This window comes from Euprymna scolopes, chromosome 36 (assembly GCF_053919585.1).
Source record: "Euprymna scolopes isolate OS-2025 chromosome 36, ASM5391958v1, whole genome shotgun sequence".
Classification (NCBI taxonomy): domain Eukaryota; kingdom Metazoa; phylum Mollusca; class Cephalopoda; order Sepiida; family Sepiolidae; genus Euprymna; species Euprymna scolopes.
Window position 1 is genome coordinate 72,883,472 of NC_136517.1, and position 21,385 is coordinate 72,904,856.

A 21,385-nucleotide genomic window follows, 5' to 3' on the forward strand; every position below is an offset into this window, starting at 1 on the left:
ATATTATATATATCATATGTATATATCATATATATCATATATATATATCATATATATCATATGTATATATCATATATATCATATGTTATATATCATATTCATATATATATATGTATATATCATATATATCATATGTATATATATATATGTATATATATATATGTATATATCATATCTATATATCATATGTATATATATATATGTATATATATATGTAATATATCATATCTATATATCATATGTATCTATCACATATATCATATGTATATATCATATATATGTTTTCATATGTATATATATATATATATAATATATATACTTTGTGTTGGAGTAGCATGAGATCTTCATCACTTCTTTGTATCGGTGGTGGACCTCTCATCATGGTAGATATATATACTGAATTATTTATTTTGAAATAAAAATGTATTTTTAAGATTATATTGATTAAAAATGTTTTGTTTTTGTTTTTTAGATCTCAATTAAACTTTTTTTATTGTTTTATTTTTTTTCCAGTTGTATCAAATCCCATGACTCAAACAATTTCAGTTCCAATCCAAATTGGTCACCACACAACTGGCACAGAACTGGTTTTGTAATTTTATTTGTGCATGTTGCATAATGTAGAACTCTCATTGCTGATTAAGTAATGTTTTGCACGTCATTTGACAGGCATTCTATGATTTTCTGTCAAATGATATGTAAAACCAAAAAATACTAAAAATGATATTGAAAATCAGAAAAAATAACATTTACTTATCAAGGCACTGTGGATTCCGCTTAAGAGAAAAAAAAGTGATAACCCAGTAAAACCAAAGGTTCTTGTCCAGAATTCTCTCTGTATTAAAAAAAAACAAAAACGAAAAAACATCTGTACGATGTACATACCCATGACGGATAGAAAATATATTTTGAAAAAATCACATAAATTGATCAAGTAGTTTTATTTTATATAAGAGAAGGAGAAATTGTTTTTACTGCCATTTGAAAATAATATAAAAAACAATGGAAGATTACTCAGCAATTTATACTTGCTCGATTTATGTTGTAATGCCTATTTAATTCCCCATTGATTGCTTAAAAATGTCCATTTATAAAATAAAAGTACTTGAGCATTTTACGTAATTTTTGGATATGATTCTGGACTGTCTCAACCAAATCTCATAAACAATCATAACTTGTGATCTAGATGTAGACACAAAATAAATTCCAACTTAACCCTAAAAATCAATTATTTGAAAGATTTAAAATAAATTAACAATAGAAATAAATAAAACAAAATTAAAAAAAATAATAATAAATTGAAAAAAGAATATTAACAAGCATTAACAAATTAAGACTTAAGTTTTCAAAAATGGCTAGATGATGACTATTTTTTCTTTATTTTTGTAATGAAATGTACATTTATGATTATAATATTGTTTTTTGTTATTTAATTGTATTGTGCACTTTTTTGCTATTCAAGTTTTCAGTAATGAATATTGAAGTTTGATAGATTATGCTTTTCTTTTCTTAATTATTTTATAAGGGCCTCTTATTTTTACGATTACTTTTTTTTTTTCTAAGTATAAAAATAAAATTTATAAAAGGGATGGTAGAATTTAAAATTCTGCAGTTAAATCATATTACAGCTGGATGATTATCCTTTTTTCTTTATTTTTTCTTTTTTTTTGTTTGCCTTTGTTCGTTCTCCTTTTTTTTTCTGTTCTTATTTTCTTTTCTAACATCTTGCATGAGTTTGCATAATTCTAAAACTGAACATTTCTATTCATTCTAAAATCTAGGATTTCTTTCTTTTAAGAAAAACAAACTTTATTTATGTAAGAAAATGAAGAATCATTAAGACTTTTTTTCTGGGGAGCCTCCCCAGATGAGAAGAATCAGAATGTCTGTTAGTCATTGTTTATTTAAAAGCAAATTACAATGGAGGAAAGGAATGTGTAAGTCAAGGGAGATAATTCTTTTCATTGATAATTTTGCATTCTTTTAGTAACAGTAAGTAGTGAAAATTTTTCACAACTTTACATTGTTGATAATTCTGTATCTATATTCTTATTGCTTTACTGGGTTCAGTATTCACTGAGAGTTCAACTGTTATGTCTTTGTGAAAGACAAAGCTAAAATTGCTATTTAATCTGATTATTCATAACCCATTGAGTCAGTATTATACAATTAAACATATGGAAATTACAAAATGTGTTCTTAGATATTTGGAAAGCCAAAGTTAGTTGCTTTTGATTTATTGTTGCTGTATAAATCAGATCCTACACAGAACTCACGAATATCGTGCCTCAGGGTTGTTTGGTCTTTATGACACCCTTGTTGTTGACTAGCTTTTTTTTACCCTAAGAGATATTGTCACTTAGACGTAAGGGACTACTGTGAATTAGGGGCCAGATTTTTAGAAGTAGGGAATTTAATAGCATGATGTTTACATAATATTTAAATTTCTTTGTGTTGGTGCAGTTATGAAAACAGGGAGGGAATTACAAAGGTTAGCAGTTTGAGGAAAGAAACTATTAGAGTAGAAAGCTTTCTAGCATCTGGGGACCTCTGCATTGAAATAGGTGGGATTTTGCTGATTGTTGGGTCACTCAGGGTATTTTATGTTGAAAAGCACCAGTGTAGCAAGTTCATTAGAGCATATTCCATAGAAGTACTTGTGAAACAAGCACGGGGATGCAACATTGTGGTGATGGGATAGAGGCTGGAGCTTGCTAGATAGAGAGGCACCTGACCTGCAAAATTGCAGGTTTTTATATCTAAATCAGCAAGGCCCAGCAGTTGCATCCAAAGTCAGAAGGTTTGTTCCAGAACATCCCAGAACACATGCAGAAGCAACATTGTTGTGTTGATAGATTTGCTATTCTAGGTTTGCTACAGAGGCAGATGACCAGAGGACAACTAATTCTCCTCCTGTTAGGCAGGTAGCTTTTACATTACCACATTAATCTGAATGCAATCTTACATCTACCTATTAAATAAAACTTATTTTTCTGTCCATGTTGTGATTCTTCTAAGTTCTATGCTCATTTGTTCTAAAGTGATATTTTGTTTGTTTGTTTTTTTTCCTCAGAGTGGCCCAGCTCAAACAGCTGCCGTGGCTCTCAGCTCTGGTTTATTTCAACAGCAATTGGCAGCTGGTCTTACCCTCCGACCAGCAGGTAAGTGATCGAAATGAAGCGCACGTTTCATCAGAATGCACTGCTATTTTGCATGTCTTGCATGACAAGCATTTTCAGTATAGACAAAAGGCATAACTATCTGAGCTGTTGGATTTATTTCCAGTGGTGCAAATGTGATACTTTAATATTGTGTAATTAAGATTTTATAACATTTTATAGAAATTTTATTTCAAAATTTGTTGTAAATATGGAAAAAAGGAAATGTAGGCACTATTGAATTGATTCCTTTTGACCTATTATACTGGGCCAAATGTACGTTTATATATATTAACAAGGTGTTGATATGTCCTGCAAAGTAATTCTGACCTTTTTTTTTATTTTCGTATCCATATGCATTCATCTTGGCATTTTTTATTATGTTCTGAAACCATTAGTAACAATACTAGTTATCATTGTGTAGTAAATATATATATATATATATATATATATATATATATATATATAAACTCAAAGAAAGCGGATGTTCGCCGGTAGTCGAATGGAAAATAGTAAGAAAAACAAACACATGTAGAGACCTAGACGATCCATGTGGATTTATGCCTTCATGAAAAATTTATTATTCTATACTTTAAAGAACCCCAGCATCTGTTAAACTGTAGGAGAGAAATAGCGAACAACTGTTTAACAAATAATTTAATAACAAAACTAAATCTGCCAAAATGCATTTCAGTTTATTTGTAAAACAAGTTAACCATTGAAATCCTTTTTTAATGGTTGAAAATGAAAAAAACAAAGAAAGAATTACTTTGTGACATTTAAAAATTTGGAAGAATTAAAACTGTTGAATAAAAAGTTATTACTTGCTTAAAAATTCTTTTGCAAATTACATTGCATTAAACGATTGAAATGTTTTTAAAGTGATTTACAACCAATAATAAATATTAGAACATTGCTAAAATCATAGTTTGATAACAGTTTGGTTCAATTAATAATTTAATAACCGAATGCTGCTATAATAATTTAACTGCCTAAATCCTATTAAAAAGAAATTTAGTAAAAGGAAAAGGGAAACAAAAATGAAAGTAAAAACTTCTGATCAACATTTGATAGATATACGAGATGCCTTCAATAAGTTTCCAGACTTGTATTGATAGTCCTTCTTCAAAGTAATCTTCTTTGGCTGCAATGCACTTGTTGTACTGTTCCAACAACTTCTGGAAGGCCCCAGAAAAATCCTCTTGTGTGAATGTGTCAATAACCATCATCACAGGCTCTTTCATCTCAATTGTCTCTAACGACAGTCTCTAAGGTTTTCCCTGACCTGATTTGAAAAGTGCTGGCCTCTTCCGATGGAATCTCTTCCTGCTCCCTTAAAACCTCAACATAGTATTCCTTGTTGTCTGTCCAAAAGTCACAGGGAGCAAGGTCTGGACTATAGAGAGGATGAGGAGAACTGTCTTGATGCCAATCTTGATCAAATAGTTTGTTACAAAGATGGAGTTGTCGACTGGTGCATTGTCCTGGTGAAAATGCCACTGACCTAATTTCTTTCTGAACTCCCTTAAAACCTAAATATAGTATTTCTTGTTGTTGACTGTCTGTCCAGTGGGAACCCAGTGCATGTAGATCATTCCCGTGCTGTCAAAAAAAAGGAATCATCATAAGTTTCTGAATGAATTTGCTTTGTCTAGCCTTCTTGGGTCTGGGAGAGCCAGCATGCTTCCACTGGGAACTGTTTCTTGGTCTCTGGTTCATAGCAGTAGATCCAGCTTTCATTGCAGGTCACCAGAGCATCAAGAAGTGCAGGATTTGAATTGATCAGCTCCATCATCTCCTGCTGTCATGACAATGTCTTTCTGATCTTCTCTGAGTACCCTTGGGTTAAACATTGCACAAATCTTCTACATTTTCAGTTCCTCGCAATTAATTGTGTGACAGTTCCCACACTGACATCAAACTGTGCACTATAGACACACAACAGTCCTTATCCATAAAATTCTTTATTTGGCCAATCAACTCTGGTCTTCTGACTTTACTTCTTCCATACCTCATTTCTCACAGACTCCCTGCCTTCCTTGAATCTCTTATGCCACTCAGAAACTGATACTCGTTTCACGCAAGATGATCCAAAAGCAGTCTGAAGCATTCCATAAGTTTCTGTGGCATTTTTTTTCCAAGTTTACAACAGAATTTTATTGCATATCGTTCTTCTAAATATGCAAATTAACTAGATCTTTTGCAGATGAATGCAATTCAATGACCCATATATAACAAAGTTTATTTTCTTTTTGAATAAATAAAAAAAAAAATGGGTTTTTAATATGAATATCAATACACAAAAGAAATTTTTAAAAATTTATAGGAGTATAGATAAATATACTAGCGCTGCCTGTGTGGATATATATTCGTTAAAAAAAGTTTCAAATATGGTTGTTTATAATTTTTCCCTTGAAAATAGCATTTTCAATAATATTAGATCAAGTAATTAAAAAAAACAGTTTTTGTCCAGAATTCCCTATTAAAAAACAAAATATTTTTATGATATACATATCTGTGATTGAATGAAAAATGTCATATTCATAAAAAACATAGTAATGAGAGCAGATAACTCCACAATAATTTAAACTTGCTCAGTCTTGTAATGCCTACGATTTCCCATTAATTACTCCAAATTGATTTTCTTTATACAAATAAAACTACTTGATAAATTTATCTGATTTTTGGAATATGATATCTTTGTTCTGTCATGGGCATGTACATCATAAAGATTTTTCTTTGATTTTGTGTTAAAGGGGGAATTCTGGACAAGGACCAAAAATCTACTTGTTGCTGCTGTTGTTGTTGAGCAGCATTCATTCATTTCAAATGAATCGGATGGTTATTATTAGCATTCGTTTCTCCATATCGTTCTAATTAGAATTCGTTCTCAAAAGACATTACATACTTACAGGACGGACTACATAAAGGTTGCCAACGTCTCTAAGTAAAAGTGTCTCTATGAAACTGCCTGGATTTGAACTTCCCATGCCCATGTTATCAGTCTGTGTCATTAACCACTTAGTCATTGTCACCTCCCTGTTGATGCTGTGTTTTGTAGCTGTAAAATGGATTTATCAAATTGAAATACATTAGTTTTACTTTTTAAATCTTAAAAATAATTATTTTATGTTCACTGATATATTCTTTGTTTTAATTTTATTTTTGTGTTATGAAACAAATAAAATTGAATCGTGTTTTTATGTTCCAATTATTTTTTAACCAAACCAGTAATTGCCCTTAGTGTCCTCACATGGAATTTAAGGAAAATTTCAATGTAACCCTTATTGAAACTTGTTCTGTTAGCATATTAGTTTGCATAACACACAAACATTGACTTTTATATAAATATATATAGAAGATGCAGATTTAAATTTTAAATCAATTAGAAAACTCTTTTTAGTTAACTATACAAATCAATCATCAACTTGCAAACACTGGTAGCTCAATATTTAGTAAGATAGAACTGAGTGTATGTATGTATATATATATATATATATATATATATATATATATATAGTGGTCTTCATTTTTATTAGAGAATGTATAACTGTTACAAAACACTTTTTCATTCATAAATACATATTTATATGACTTAGTGTTGCCTTTCAATTAATCTTTTTCTCCATTTTTTTTTTTTTAATTCTTTTTTATTTTTTCCACAGGTAATAATCATTATATTACTGTGACCAACATTCCACACCAATCTGCTCAGTCATCCCCACAGGTTGCCTCGGCAACAATCACGATTCCCAATGCCAACACACTAGTCCATAATCCAGTTCACACTACTGCTTCAGTTGATACCACTCAAGTGACACATAAAACAGTCAACGCTTCAGCCGTAAGTCATTTCGCATTGCTGTTATGTTTCATATCAAACACTATTGATTGATGCAAATAGCATTCAACTATTTTCCATATTTTGGGAGAGAATGATATACTGAAGACTGTGTGTGTGTGTGTGTGTGTGTGTGTGTGTGTGTGTGTGTGTGTGTGTGTGTGTGTGAGAGAGAGAGAGAGAGAGAGAGAGAGAGTGAAATAATGCACTTGGGGTTGTACTAGTGTGCATATTTTTAAGATGGATTTTTATGCAAGGATATGCTAATTTAGAAAATGACATTCAGAACTAACCACCCAGAAGAGGAGACGGTATTTTTTCTAGAGAGAGAGTATGGATGGTGCTTGTGCAGTATGAGATTTCAAATAAATACAATTTAGATAAAAACACTGACAAACTTACGTGTCATGTCGAAATTAGTAAAAAAAATAATAAAATTCAAAAATTACTAAAAATGATCAAGAAGAAAAATAATTACAATTAAAACATTTTTTTAAAGAATTATAGAGTTTTATTGAAAAGTTCTTAAAATCCAGGGGAGTTAACTGCAATCTATGATTTTGATATTGTTATTGCCATTTCAAAATAGAAAATGACGGATTGCTAATATTTGTATTTTGTAAAACAGTCCTAGCAGATCTTCTATTTTATCATTTTTCATAATTTTTTTTATTTTTGCTAATTTCGACATGACAAGTAAGTATATAAGTATTTTTCTACCTAAAGTGCATTTTTTTGCAATCCTATTATGCTGCACAAACATCACAAGTATTTCAGATATCCACAACTTCACTGAAATTTTAATGTATAAAATATAGATTAATGCTGAGGCTTATACATTTTTCTTCTCTTTTGATGTCAGCTTGAATCTTAAGAGGCACTGGAAATTTTAGGGTGAAATAATTGAATACAGATGATAATCTTTATGTAAATTGCTAAACTTTTGAGAAAGGAGAGAACCTACCTAAACACTGGGCCAATGAGATCCTGGCCTCTGGGCTGGGTAGGCATATTGAGTTATGGTTGTGAGTCGGTGAACTACCACCAAAATAGAAAGCTTAGCTTATTACACAAGAGTAACCGTGAAGGGATCAGAGAGGAATGTTACATTTTTTAAAACCTTGACAATAATAATTAGCATGTTTAATATAAAACTCCAATCGTCTTGCTTGGCCGTTTAACCTGTCCATCCAGTTCCGATTTACAATTTCCGATTTTAAAAATTATGCGCATGCGTAAATAAATAAAAACAAAGCCATAAAAGCTTTTTTTTTTAATTCAACAATTTACAGGACCGTCTTATTTTTTCTTTATTTTTAAATAAATTTATACATTCTTTTGCTACACTTCTAATATAAACAAAATGAATATAAATATATAAAACCAAAAATAAGTTTTTAAAAATTAGTTTGCATTACAAATAAATAAAATAGTTCTGCTCAAGTGTTTTTAGTATTTTTTTATTTATAATAATAAAATACACAAATATTTTTTTCATACTTTGGTGGTGGATGTTTTTTACAGTGGCATTTTATGAATGGTTCTTTTGTATATTTCTTTTTTTCCTTACATTTCTGTATATTATTTTTTAAAGAATTCTAACATAAACAAACTGATATAAAAACAAAGTTAATAAAAAAAAAAAAACTGTCCGTTTTTAGTGCCACAAATTTTTAAAATGATTTTCATTGCAAGTTGGTAATATTTTCAAACTAAAAAACATGCTTTTCCAATGTAAAAAAAAAAAAAAAAAATCCACTTTATCGATTAAATATTTTAACAGAATATTTGGTATTTTTTACAACCTAACCCAGCGTATTTTACCTCTTAAAAAGAAATCAAAATCTTTTTTTAGCTAATACGTTTCAACAGCCTTTAAAGATAATATAAAAGAAGGAATTTTTTAAAATATAATGAAAATTTAACATTTTTAATTGGGGAACACTTTTTTATATAAATTTAATGTAAAATGAGCACCCACTTCTTGGCTACATAGAGAGTATACGAGACATGTAATTGTTAGCATTTTTTCAAGTTTGGTGGTGAGGAGGGGGCATAAGTTCCAAATATTTTTAAAATCTTCAAAACTGTGTGGCGGTGGTGGGCTTTTCCATTTTTTTTTTTTTTAAGATTTGCTTTGAAAAGGTCTCGCAATTAAATATTACTTAATCAATTAATTATTTCCTGATATTTTTAAGGCTGTTAACACACAAAAAAACTAGGGTGGACCTGTTATAATGCACATTCCCTCCTTATATTTTTTTCTTTTCAAAAAATTTTTGCATTTAATCTAAGGGCAATGATGTTAAGACATTTATTATCTAATGTATTCCATATTGTTTTCACTGGTCGCTATGTTTGCTTTCACGTGCATTCAAATTTATGCATTTATACATTAATTCTGCATACTAACTTGCACTTTTTTTACATTAATTCTATATACACACTATTCTATAGCTAGCTATGACATAACAGTTCGTCTAGTATTTTCCAAAAATATATCTGCATTAAAAAATAATGAATCACCAGTGTGTTGGCAAATATTGTTTAATGAAATATACTTTTGAAAATGTGCTGCACTTTATTATTAGTTTGTGTTTAACCTTAACTCCTATTCCCTTCTCATTACTTCTTGTCTCATTGGCCCTTCCCTGTTTCACATATTTTATCTTTATTATTTAGTGATTATATTCTGTGAGATTGTTGGCAATATTTAATTGGAACCTTTTAAATATTTATTGTTTTAAAGCTATAGCTGAAAAGATATCAAATCTTTTGTGTGTCTGGATAAGGTTTGTTTTTTGTAGCACATCTGTTCCAACTTAGAAGTTGACTTTTCATATGATATAATTTCAGTATTTACTTCAATACAATAGTAGAGCTTAGTAGTATAAAAAATATATTTATTATACATAAAATATGCAGAAAAGTTTGTGTCATACCTGGGGAAAATCATCAGACTAAATGCATGGATTTCTATTGTAGGATTACTTTTAGTTAAACTGTGTCTTTTAACTTCCAACCAATTAAAGTGTTTAGTTTTTATTACCCTCCTCACTAATTTATTTATTTGAACTAATAAATTTTACTTTGTTTAGATTTTGTCGTTTTTAAATTCTAAGTGGGTCAAACAAAGGATGATGGGGTTGGGTTGAGATACTGAATCATTACTGCAGTCATGTGATTCCTTTGTTAATTATCATCATTTAAAGTTTTTGTATCTATTTTATTCGCTAATATGCACTGATAGGAGTTCTATACTTTTTATGCAATTCTGCCTTTTTTATCCAAAAAAGTGGATTCCTACTTAGCCTTACATTGATCGCCATTCTCTGTTTTCTTAGTTTATTTTTTTGTCAAAATCTACTTATTCTTTTTTTATTTTATTTTTTTAAATAAGTATAAGATGATTTTCGATGATAAGGGGAGGTTCTGTCATGATTTCTCCATTGCCTATGACCTCACTCAGATTGTTCAGGAACCCACCCGTGTGCCCGACAATGACGGCCAGTATGCGAGCCTACTAGACCTTTTTCTCACAACTGGCCCTGAACTATGTTCAGTTTCTGTTCTGTCGCCTCTTGGATCTTCCGACCACTCTGTTGTATCAATTAAGATAAAAATGAAATGTAATAAGTCCCCAGACGTACCTCTCCATCGTACAGTATATCGATACACTAAGGCTGACTGGGATAGCTTCCGTACATTTATATCTGATCTACCTATGCATTCCATGTTTAAAAAGGATGTGCCCTCTATAGTATTAGACCTGACGGAATAGTTAATTGTAGGTATTGACCATTTCATACCCTCTAAAAAGTTTCAGCAAAAACCTAACAGCCAGCCATGGTTCTCTCCAGAATGTGCTGCTGCCATTGCGCACAGAAATCACTTTTTCCACTGTTTCCAACGTAATAGATGTATGGAAACTAAAGCCGCTTTCAGGACTGCCAGCAACCATTGTAAGAAAGTAATAAAGAACGCAAGAGAGTTGTATGCTCAATCTGTTAAATCCAAAGTAGCTGAGCAGCGGCTTGGTTCCCACCAGTTTTGGCAAATAGCAAACAGAATCCTGAACAGAAGCGTGTGCTCCATCCCAACTATTATCAATGGACCTGAGGTAATCTCGTCAGCATCAGACAAAGCCAAACTCATTGTCAAGAACTTTGCAGCTAATTCTACCCTTTGCGACCAAGGCCGCCAACCCCCAATATTTCCTCCTGTATTTGAAAACACGCTATGTGATATACGTATATCTGTACGTGATGTTGCCAAGCTAATCAAAAACCTTGATTCCAGTAAAGCAACTGGCCCTGACAGTATTCCAATTATAGTACTCAAAAAAACTTCAACCTGAACTAGCGCCCATACTTACAAAACTGTTTAAACGTTGTCTTAAGGAGAATAGTTTCCCATCTCCCTGGAAAATCTCATCAGTATGCCCTGTATTTAAGAATTCAGGTGATCGGTCATCCCCCTCTCAGTAATGGCCAATAAGTCTCCTGTGCGTCATGAGTAAGTTGCTAGAATCTGTGTTAAATACAGAAGTAATCAACCATCTCAACAAAAATAACCTTCTTAGTGACACTCAATATGGTTTCCGTTCTGCTAGATCTACAGCAGATGTGCTTACAGTTATATCGCATAGAATTAGCAAATCTCTCGACGGTGGCAATCTTTCTAGGGCAGTTGCTCTTGACATATCTAAGGCCTTTGATAGGGTATGGCATGAAGGTTTACTTCATAAGATCGCTAGCTATGGTATAGCTGGAAAAGTCTTCTCAATTATTAAATCATTTCTTTCTGATAGGTTCATAAGAGTAGTAGTTGAGAGGCAAAAATCAGAAGCTCACAGTATTAATGCCGGTGTCCCTCAGGGGTCCATCCTGGGCCCAACTCTTTTCCTGATCTACATTAATGATCTTCCAAATCACATCCTTACATCATTTGTAGACATTTATGCTGACGACACTACCATTTATGGTAGCACATCTAAGACAGTAAACGACCAAGTTCTCTCCAATTCTCTCTCCTCTGATCTTGAGCACGTAGTACAATGGGGAAAGGAGTGGCTGGTTACTTTTAATGCATCTAAAACCAAGCTTCTCTCTTTACATCATCAACATTCTTATCCACATCTGGCATCATTTTGAAATGAATGGCTCTCATCTTGAGGAGGCCTCATGTTTTGACAAGCTTCTGGGCTTGACCATTACTCCTGATCTTAAATGGAACACGTACATCAAATCTGTTGCCAAGGCCGCTGGAAAAATGGTGGGATCTTTCTATCGATCCGGTAAATATCTCACTGCTGATGCTATTCTCTATCTATATAAGAGCCAGGTACGTCCAAGGATGGAATACTGTTGCCACATCTGGGCAGGAGCTGCTAGAAAGGACTTGTTCTGCCTTGATAGAGTTCAAAATAGACTTCGTAGCCTCGTAGGAGATGTCCTTTTCTCTTCCTTGCAACCTCTATCTCACAGAAGAGATGTTGCGAGTTTGTCTCTGATGTATCGTTATTTTCATGGAAAGTGTTCGACTGAGCTTCAATCTATGGTCCCCCCTCGCCAAACTTTCACAAGAAACACTCGTCTAGCTGTAAACACTATCAATAATTCCCCCCACTCTATATCTGTGCCTAAACCTAAACATAGATTCCATGAACAAAGCTTCTTTCTTAGAACTGCACACCTGTGGGATTGTCTTCCGTTTTCCTGCTTTCCGGCTGACTACAATATGGTTGTGTTCAAGTCTAACGTAAATAAGTTCTTGATGAGCCGTTCCATATAAGTTATCAAATTTACCAAATTGTCATTACTAATGATTACTATATTGTCCAATTTCTACTGTACACTCTTTAACCCTTATCCTTGAGTGGCCTCTTGGCCTTGATAATGTGGTGATGCCTGTGTAAAAAAAAAAAAAATTATTTTTCTTTCAAATAGCTAGAGCATTATCTCCTTATAATTTTATCACTATTTGCTGGATTTTATTTCTCTTTCTCTCTTTTTCTTGTTCCTTTCTATTTTCTTCCTTTCTGTCTTTACTTTGCCTTGAATTCATCTCTATTTTAGATTTTTTTTTTTTTTTTTTTTTTTTTTTTTTTACACATTGATCACCACTTATCAAGGCCCGGAAGCCACTCGGGGATAAGTGTTATTGCAAGTACATTACGTTAGTGTGGAGATTTGATGAAGTGTTTAATTAAGGGGGCGGTTTATTAGGAATTTGTTAACATTGGACTTGAAGACATCCAAGTTGTAGTCCGGAGGGAAGCAGGCAGACGGAACAGAGTTCCACAGGCGTGCAGTTCTAAGAAAGAAGCTTTGTTCATGGAATCCGCGTTTTGATTTAGGCACAGATATAGAGTGGGGGAAATTTTTCATAGTGGATTCAGCTAAACTGGTGTTTTTCGTGAAAGATTGGCGAGGGAGGACCAGAGATTGGAGTTCAGACGAGCACCTGCCATGAAAATAACGATAAAACAAGGATAGGCTCGCAATGTCTCTTCTGTGGGAGAGAGGTTGCAGGGTAGAGAAAAGGGCATCCCCCACTAAACCACGAAGTCTATTTTGTACTCTGTCAAGGCATGATAGGCTGTTTTTGGCCGCTCCTGCCCAGATATGGCAACAGTATTCCATCCTTGGACGTACTTGGCTTTTATATAGATAGAGAATTGCATCAGTAGTGAGATATCTTCTGGAGCGGTAGAAGGATCCCACCATCTTTCCAGCCACTCACATCTCTCTTTTTCTTTCATGTGTGTGTGTGTGTGTGTACATGCTTGTGCAGTATAATAGGATTCAAAAAATGAAATTTAGGTAAATAAACTTACATACTTGCATATCAAAAATCACGAAAAATGATCCAGTAGTAGATCTGATTAAACTATTTTTTACAAAAAAAAATGGATATTAGTGGTTCATTGTTTCCTATTTTGAAATTATTTTGTCAAAACTGCAATTCCCTAGATTTTAAGAATTGTTCAACATTATTAAATATGATAAAAATCTATACAGAGTAGAACGATAAAATTGTCGCCCTGAAAAAGACGACATAATTACATTTTCATTTGATAACAACTGGTTTTCTTTTTTCTAGCGGACCATCTACTAGTTGGCCAGTTGTGTACAAATCTCGAGCGATAGGAGCCTTTTACTATATCTGAAAGTGACACAATGTTCAACGAGCAAGATCGGAGATGCGCCACTGTATAATTCATGCTCTCTACCGATCCAAGTTATGATAACAGGACCATTGCCAGCACCCTCAAAATGCATCGCTGGATTGCCATGAATAACAGGGACATGCCTAGGGTGATGAAAACAAAGTTTCCGGCCACGGTTATGGTCTTTTGTGTGGTTTATAATGAGGGCTCACATCATGCTACCTCATATTTTCAAAATCGGCTTGAAAGTCAACACCAAAGTGTACTTGAATGTGTTGAAGAGTGTGGTGATCCCCTGGTGTAATCAGGTGACCACTGGCAGACCTTGGGTATGGTAGCAGGACTCTGTGCTTGCCCACTAGTCCAAAGAGATCCCGGCTTGGCTTCAGAAGGAGTGCTACAAATTTGTACCTTTCTCTCACTGCCCCTCTCCTACCCTGATCTCAACTTGTTGGACTACTTCATTTGGTCATATGTTGAGAACATCACCACATGACCTTCCACAACAATAAAACCAGCCTGATCACCGCCATCTGCTGCATATTCGCTGAATTCCCGCTGGCGCTTGTGGAAAAGGCATGCTTCGAGTTCCAGAACCATATCAAGGTTGTGATTGAAACTGAAAGCAGTTACATTGAATAGATGTCAGCTCTACTACATAATTAAGTTACCTGAATTCATTTTTTTCAATAATAGTTTAAAATAAAGTTGTAGTGTTTTCTTTAGGACGACACTTTTCTCTTTCCATCTTGTAATTCAATAAATTTTATTTTTATTCATAATTATTTTTCTACTTGATCATGTTTCAAATCTTTGGAATTTTTATTAATTTCAATTTGATACATTAGTATGCAATAATGTTTTTATCTTAAATGTATTTGAAATCTCATTATACTGTACAAGCACTTAATTTAATTTTGATGCAAAACAAAAAAATATTCTAGTTGTATTTGCAGGATTTCATGGTCATCCATGACAATCTGTGCATGTAACTTTCTTTTTTTTTTTTTTTTAATTTTGTTTCTTCAGTAATTAATTAAGCATTCTGACCAATTATTCTTAACAAAACAAGTTATATAATTAAAATTTGAAATCAGATTATTCAATGAAATCATGTCCAAAGAAACACACTAAGAAATGTTGCTTCAAACAATAGAAATGATAAAAACAAATTTTGCAGGAAGTCCTTTTCATCTTAATTTAATACTGTGTTGCAATTTGTTTGTAATTCAAATATGCATTGTGATAATATTTCATGAGACATGAATATGTAGGGTATGATTTTGAACTTTGTCCTCTGTATGAACCAAATTGTCCAACCTAGATAAGACATACTTTAAGCTTTAGGTGATGTCTTTATTTGGATGTTTATTACAGTATTTGATGAATGTAAATAATTTTGCTCATAGAAATTGTCTTTTTCTCATTTTGTATGGCACGTTGTGGTTGTCCTTATGCACTTAATGAGCTTCTTTTTTTTTCATCTATGCCTTTCTCACTTCTCACGCAAATTCACTTGTGTTTTCTTGAAGACAACACTAACAGTTAAAGTAAATAAAAATAAGGATAACATTAGTAGTTAGAGATTACAAATATCATTCACACCTTGTACGTAACTTTTTATGGCCAAAAGTTTTTTGTTTTATTCTTTAAACTTTGTATCCTGATATAAATACAGAAACATAATCACTTCTGTAAAGACAATTCTAGATGTTTATATAATGTGCGTGTATGTATATAATACCTATTTTATGAAAAGATATCCTGTTTAGTTTACACATTAGATCACACATTGGTTTACACATTAGATCATTCACAAAAATGTGTACATCACCCACGAAAAATGTGTACATCACCCACGAAAAATGTGTACATCACCCACGAAAATATGTACATCACCCACAAAAAATGTGTACATCACCCACGAAAATGTGTACATCACCCACAAAAATGTGTACATCACCCACAAAAAATGTGTATATCACCCACAAAAATGTGTACATCACCCACGAAAAATGTGTATATCACCCACAAAAATGTGTACATCACCCACGAAAAATGTGTATATCACCCACAAAAATGTGTACATCACCCACGAAAAATGTGTATATCACCCACGAAAATGTGTACATCACCCACAAAAATGTGTAAATACACCATCCACTATAACTATCCAATTGCTTCGGCTACATTCCAAAAAAGCAGAACCATAAAACTTCACATAGTGATATGGGACAAGAAAGAGAAAGAAGCAACCTTAGTAGAAGTTAGTGTCCTCCAATGATGCTGGGTTGAACAGAGCTGAAAGCAGAAAAGATAACGAAATACCAAAGTCTTATGTATGACATGAAAAGAAATTGGAATCTTAAGAAGATCTGTATCATTCCAGTTATTATAGGAACAACTGGACTCATGAAAAAGAATTTAAAAAACTACCTGGCAAATATACCTGATTAACCAAGTGCAAGAGAGATTGAAACAATTGCACTTTAAGGGACAGTCAAAATCTTAAAAAGATCTCTCGGTTGGAATATCTGAGTTAGTAGGTGAACATTTAGCATTCGGTAGGATGCCCCATCTCAGCTTGAACAAACTGATAAGAAAATTTAAAAAAAAAAAAAAAGAAAGAAAGAAATGAAGTCCTCAATAATAACATTTGGGATTACCTGTAAAAGACTCGTGATTGAGAATTCCATTTTCCCATTTTTTTTTTTTTTTTTTTTTTCTGTATTCTCGTAAAATCCGAGTTTGCTAAATGCATTAGATATGTATGTTTTATATGTGGCATAATCATGTTGGCATACTGGTTCTCGTTACATCACTGAAGTTAAGCAATGTTACGCCTAGTCAGTACTAGATGGGTGGGTGACCATTTGGGAATATCAAGCACCATATGTAGGAGGACCTCAACACCTCTCTACAAAAAATCTAATGTTGTCATCCTCCTTAACTAGGATATAACTGCAACTGGAAACTCTTTGTGAACTTGATGTTCACATGAAACTTTTTCCTCTGAGAGAAGTCAGTTCAACTGTCTTAGGATTCATGCTGCTGGCATACGTACATTTGTATATTTATAAATATTATGTTCTTATGTGGCATAATGGTTTGATTTTTGAAAGAAGAAGTCAAATTTTCTATTAACATGTATGAAAAGTGTTTTTTTTTTTTTTCAGTATAATAAATAAATTTTCTATTGACATGTATGAAAAGTTTTTTTTTTTTTAGTATAAATGTGCAACACATGCATGATGAGTTAATTTTTTAGTTTTCTGAAATCTTATCACATTGTGCAAAAATATAACTGGTTTTAATCAAAGGTATAAAAGTTGGTAAAATTCTTTAGGTAGTGGAGCATAATGGGTCACCATTGTGTCTCTTCAAAAAAACAAAAAGTGATAAGCAGTTTCAGCATGCAACATATCGGCAATACTTGGGAAGCTTGTTGTAGTTAAGACAGTTTAACAAGAAAGATACAGAACATCCATATAAAATAATAACTTGACAAAATGTTGAATAGCACACAAATGTCATAAGCACAAGCATTACAAACATATTCTAATGACTATTCTTGCCAATAGGGAGTTGAATCAGTGTCCACTCACTAAAAATCTGAGGCAGCTCATAATGAGAAATAAAAGTATGAAAATTAATTGATTTTATTTAAAATCTATTAGTAATGTCTCAAATCAAAGTTTAGAACAATTAAGTAGAATTTACTATCTTATTTTTCATTGGTGTTTTCCAAATCAGTTCTTTTTTTTTTTTTCAAGTAGGAGTTAAAACAAGTAGTTTCATACTTAACTCAAATAAATTTTAGGTAATTTTTGAGAACGGTGCGTTCCCTATTAATGTGAAGTCCACATCCTGACTTGACTTTCTTGCCCTACCATGAAATGTCAATACAGCTACCAAAATATTTTTGTTCAGCCAGAATGCTCTTTCTCTAGGGCACTGATTTCAAATCCTACTTTCCCAACCTTGTCAGATCTTCCTGCCATGGCAAGGAGATAAATAACTTCAAATAGCACTTTCCGAAATATAAAAAGTGTACTTTACAGTTTTAGATATTGCTAAGGATGGTGCAATTTAAAAATCAGTATTGCATCGGCCATTATTACTTTGGATGGGAAGAAAATGAAGGAAATTTGTAAATTGACTTATTATGCCCCTCCTAATTTTTAAAATTTTCAATTTGTTTTAATTCTGATTTTCCTCTTCTCTTTAGCCTTCAGGTATAATTCAGCTTGACGGCCATGAGGACACTAGTTCGGAAGATGAAGATGAATACGACAATGACGAAAATGAAGATGCTGAAGATGATGTGGTTAATGAAGAAGAATTAGAATCAGGTGGCATTGAAGAGGTAAACGATTTTCTCGATTGAGTAAAATTCTTTGTTTTGTTTTCAACTCTAAATTCATTCACTGGCATTTGTTTTTTTTTTTTTTTTTTTTGCTTGTTATGCGGGGAACTTTTACTATCCCTTCTCTCCTGATCTACAACGATTAAATCGGTAAATATACTTGGTTTTTGTACACAATTCTTTTTATATTTAAAAAAAAAAATGTATGATGTACATCCCCATGATGAAACGAATGTTATACACCAAAAAATCATGTAAATAGATCAAGTAGTTTTATTATTTTAAAGAAAATCATTTTTAAGCAATTAATGTGAATTCATATGCATTACAGGATAAATCTTGCAAGGATGGGTCGTCTCTCTTTGCTTCTTGACTGTTTTTAAAATGGTGGGCAAGATGGTCTTTCTTTATATATTCATAAATAATGATTTTCATTTTCAAGAATAAACTTATCAATTTACATAATTTTTTGAATATATTTTCGTTTTATCATGGTCATGTATGTCCTACAGATTTTTCTTCATTTTTTTTTTTTTAATATAGAGGGAATTCTGGATAAGAACCATATACTTTTCTCTATATATATCAAGTTGTAGTTCCTGTCCTTCTGTTCACAAATTCCTTTTAAAATTTTGGAGATCGACCCCTATAACAATATGTATTCTAAAACTTGGATAAGTATAATTAATTTGGATCAAAATGGATAAAAGATTATCAAAGGGTTTTATTTGATTTATCATTTGAAAATTATAGAAATAAATATTAATATGTGGTTCAAATTCTGGAGCAGAAATGCACAGGTGCCATCATTCATTTCTGGATGTACCTCAAAGGATTTAGACTACCTTGACACCTGAAAATGTCATTGAACTTACACGCCCTCCCATCCAATTAACCAATATTGAATACATCCTTGTGTCTCTGCCCTTGTGAGGAGGCAAGTAAATACAACCCTCCTCCTCTCTTCTTATATATCATATCAGTTAATCCTTCACCTGGGATTGAACTCACAAACTTCAAGTAGAATTCATTCAAAAATATCTCTTATCCAGCACCATTTATATCCACTTGGCTGCATGTCCAGTAGAACCGTTCACTACAAAATTCCCAGACAGTTACCGATTCTGACAGAAGGCACATGAAGAAAGCCGGCAAGTTATGAAATCGCAACGACTAATCATCATATTCAAGTTAACGTCAGTTTTATATTTCTGGCGTGTGTTGGATAGCATTTTGAAATTTGACTTCCAATCTTATTTCTGATTGGGTTTCTTTGGAGGCAAAACGATTTATAGGCCAGATGCTCTTGCTGATGTGAACCGAGTGATGTGATGAGCTTCAGTGGTTTTTTTTTTTCGAAAGATCATCCCACTACTTCTTTTACAAATGTCTCTTTTCTTTGCATATGATCACTGTAACTAAAAATGACCTCATATTTTTTTTTTTTTGCTTTAGGAACCATTAAATTCAGGTGATGATGTCAGTGAAGAAGATGTCTCTGAATTATTCGACACAGACAATGTTGTTGTCTGCCAGTATGAAAAAGTAAGAAAAATCTTTTCTTTTTTACACAGGAATCACCCGATCAGTAAAGGCCCAGAGGCCACTCGAGGATAAGGGTTAATGGGTACACATTAGTCAATGTGATTATAGCGTAGTAAACATAAGTAATGGGAATTTTGTAAATTGAATTACTTAGGGGGACGGTTCATCAAAAACTTGTTTACGTTGGACTTGAAGACAATCAGATTGTAGTCAGCTGGAAAGCAGGCAATCAGAAGAGAGTTCCACAAGTGTGCAGTTCTAAAAAAGAGGCTTTGTTTATGGAATCCACATTTAGGTTTAGGCACAGATAAAGAGTGTGGGAAATTATTGATAGTGGTTTTGATTAGACGAATGTTTTTCGTGAAAGTTTGGCGAGGGAGGACCATAGATTGATGCTTAGCTGAGCACTTGACATGAAAATAACGATAAAGCAGAGACAAGCTCGCAACATCTCTTCTGTGGGAAAGAGGTTGCAGGAAAGAGAAAAGAGCATCCCTCACTAAGCTACAAAGTCTATTTTGAACTCTGTCAAGGCAGGATAAGCTGCTTCTAGCAGCTCCTGTCCAGATGTGCCAACAGTACTCCATCGTTGGCCGAACCTGGCTTTTATATAGGTAGAGAATTGCATCAGGGGTGAGATATATACTGGAGTGGTAGAAAGATCCCACCATTTTTCCAGCGACCTTGGCAATGGATTCGATATATGTGTTCCATTTCAGATCAAGAGTAAAGGTTAAGCCTAGAAGCTTGTCAAAATATGAAGCCTCCCCAAGACGAGCGCCATTCATTTCAACCGATGCCATATTGGCATCAAAGCATAGATGGTGTAGAGATAGAAGCTTGGTTTTAGATGCATTAAAAGTAACCAGCCACCTCTTTCCCCATTGTACTACGTGCTTAAGGTCAGAGGTGAGAGAATCAGAGAGAACTTGGTTGTTTATGGTCTTTGAGGTGCTACCATAGATTGTATTGTCGTCAGCAGAAATGTCTATGAATGATGTAAGGATGTGATTTGGAAGATCATTAATGTAGATCAGGAAGCGAGTTGGGCCCAGGATGGACCCCTAAGGGACTCCAGCATTAATACTGAGCTTCTGATTTCTGCCCATCAACCACTACTCTTATGTACCTATCAGAGGGAAATGATTTAATAATTGAGAAGACATTTCCAGCTATACCATAGCTGGAGATCTTGTGAAGTAGATCTTTATGCCATACCTTATCAAAGGCCTTTGATATGTCAAGAGCAATTGCCCTAGAGAAGAAGCCTCCGTCGAGAGATTCGCTAATCCTATAAGATATAA

General features: G+C 33.0%; 1 protein-coding gene across 1 annotated transcript in view; it reads left to right on the forward strand.

Moving 5' to 3' along the window:
- Positions 1-21,385, forward strand: part of LOC145260591 (transcription initiation factor IIA subunit 1-like) — a 99,664-nt gene that overhangs the window by 72,965 nt on the left and 5,314 nt on the right. The window contains exons 4-8 of the mRNA XM_080118867.1: positions 514-587; positions 3,074-3,161; positions 6,824-7,002; positions 18,399-18,536; positions 19,992-20,081. Coding sequence (XP_079974993.1) covers positions 514-587; positions 3,074-3,161; positions 6,824-7,002; positions 18,399-18,536; positions 19,992-20,081 — 569 coding nt within the window. The remainder of the gene's footprint in view (positions 1-513; positions 588-3,073; positions 3,162-6,823; positions 7,003-18,398; positions 18,537-19,991; positions 20,082-21,385) is intronic.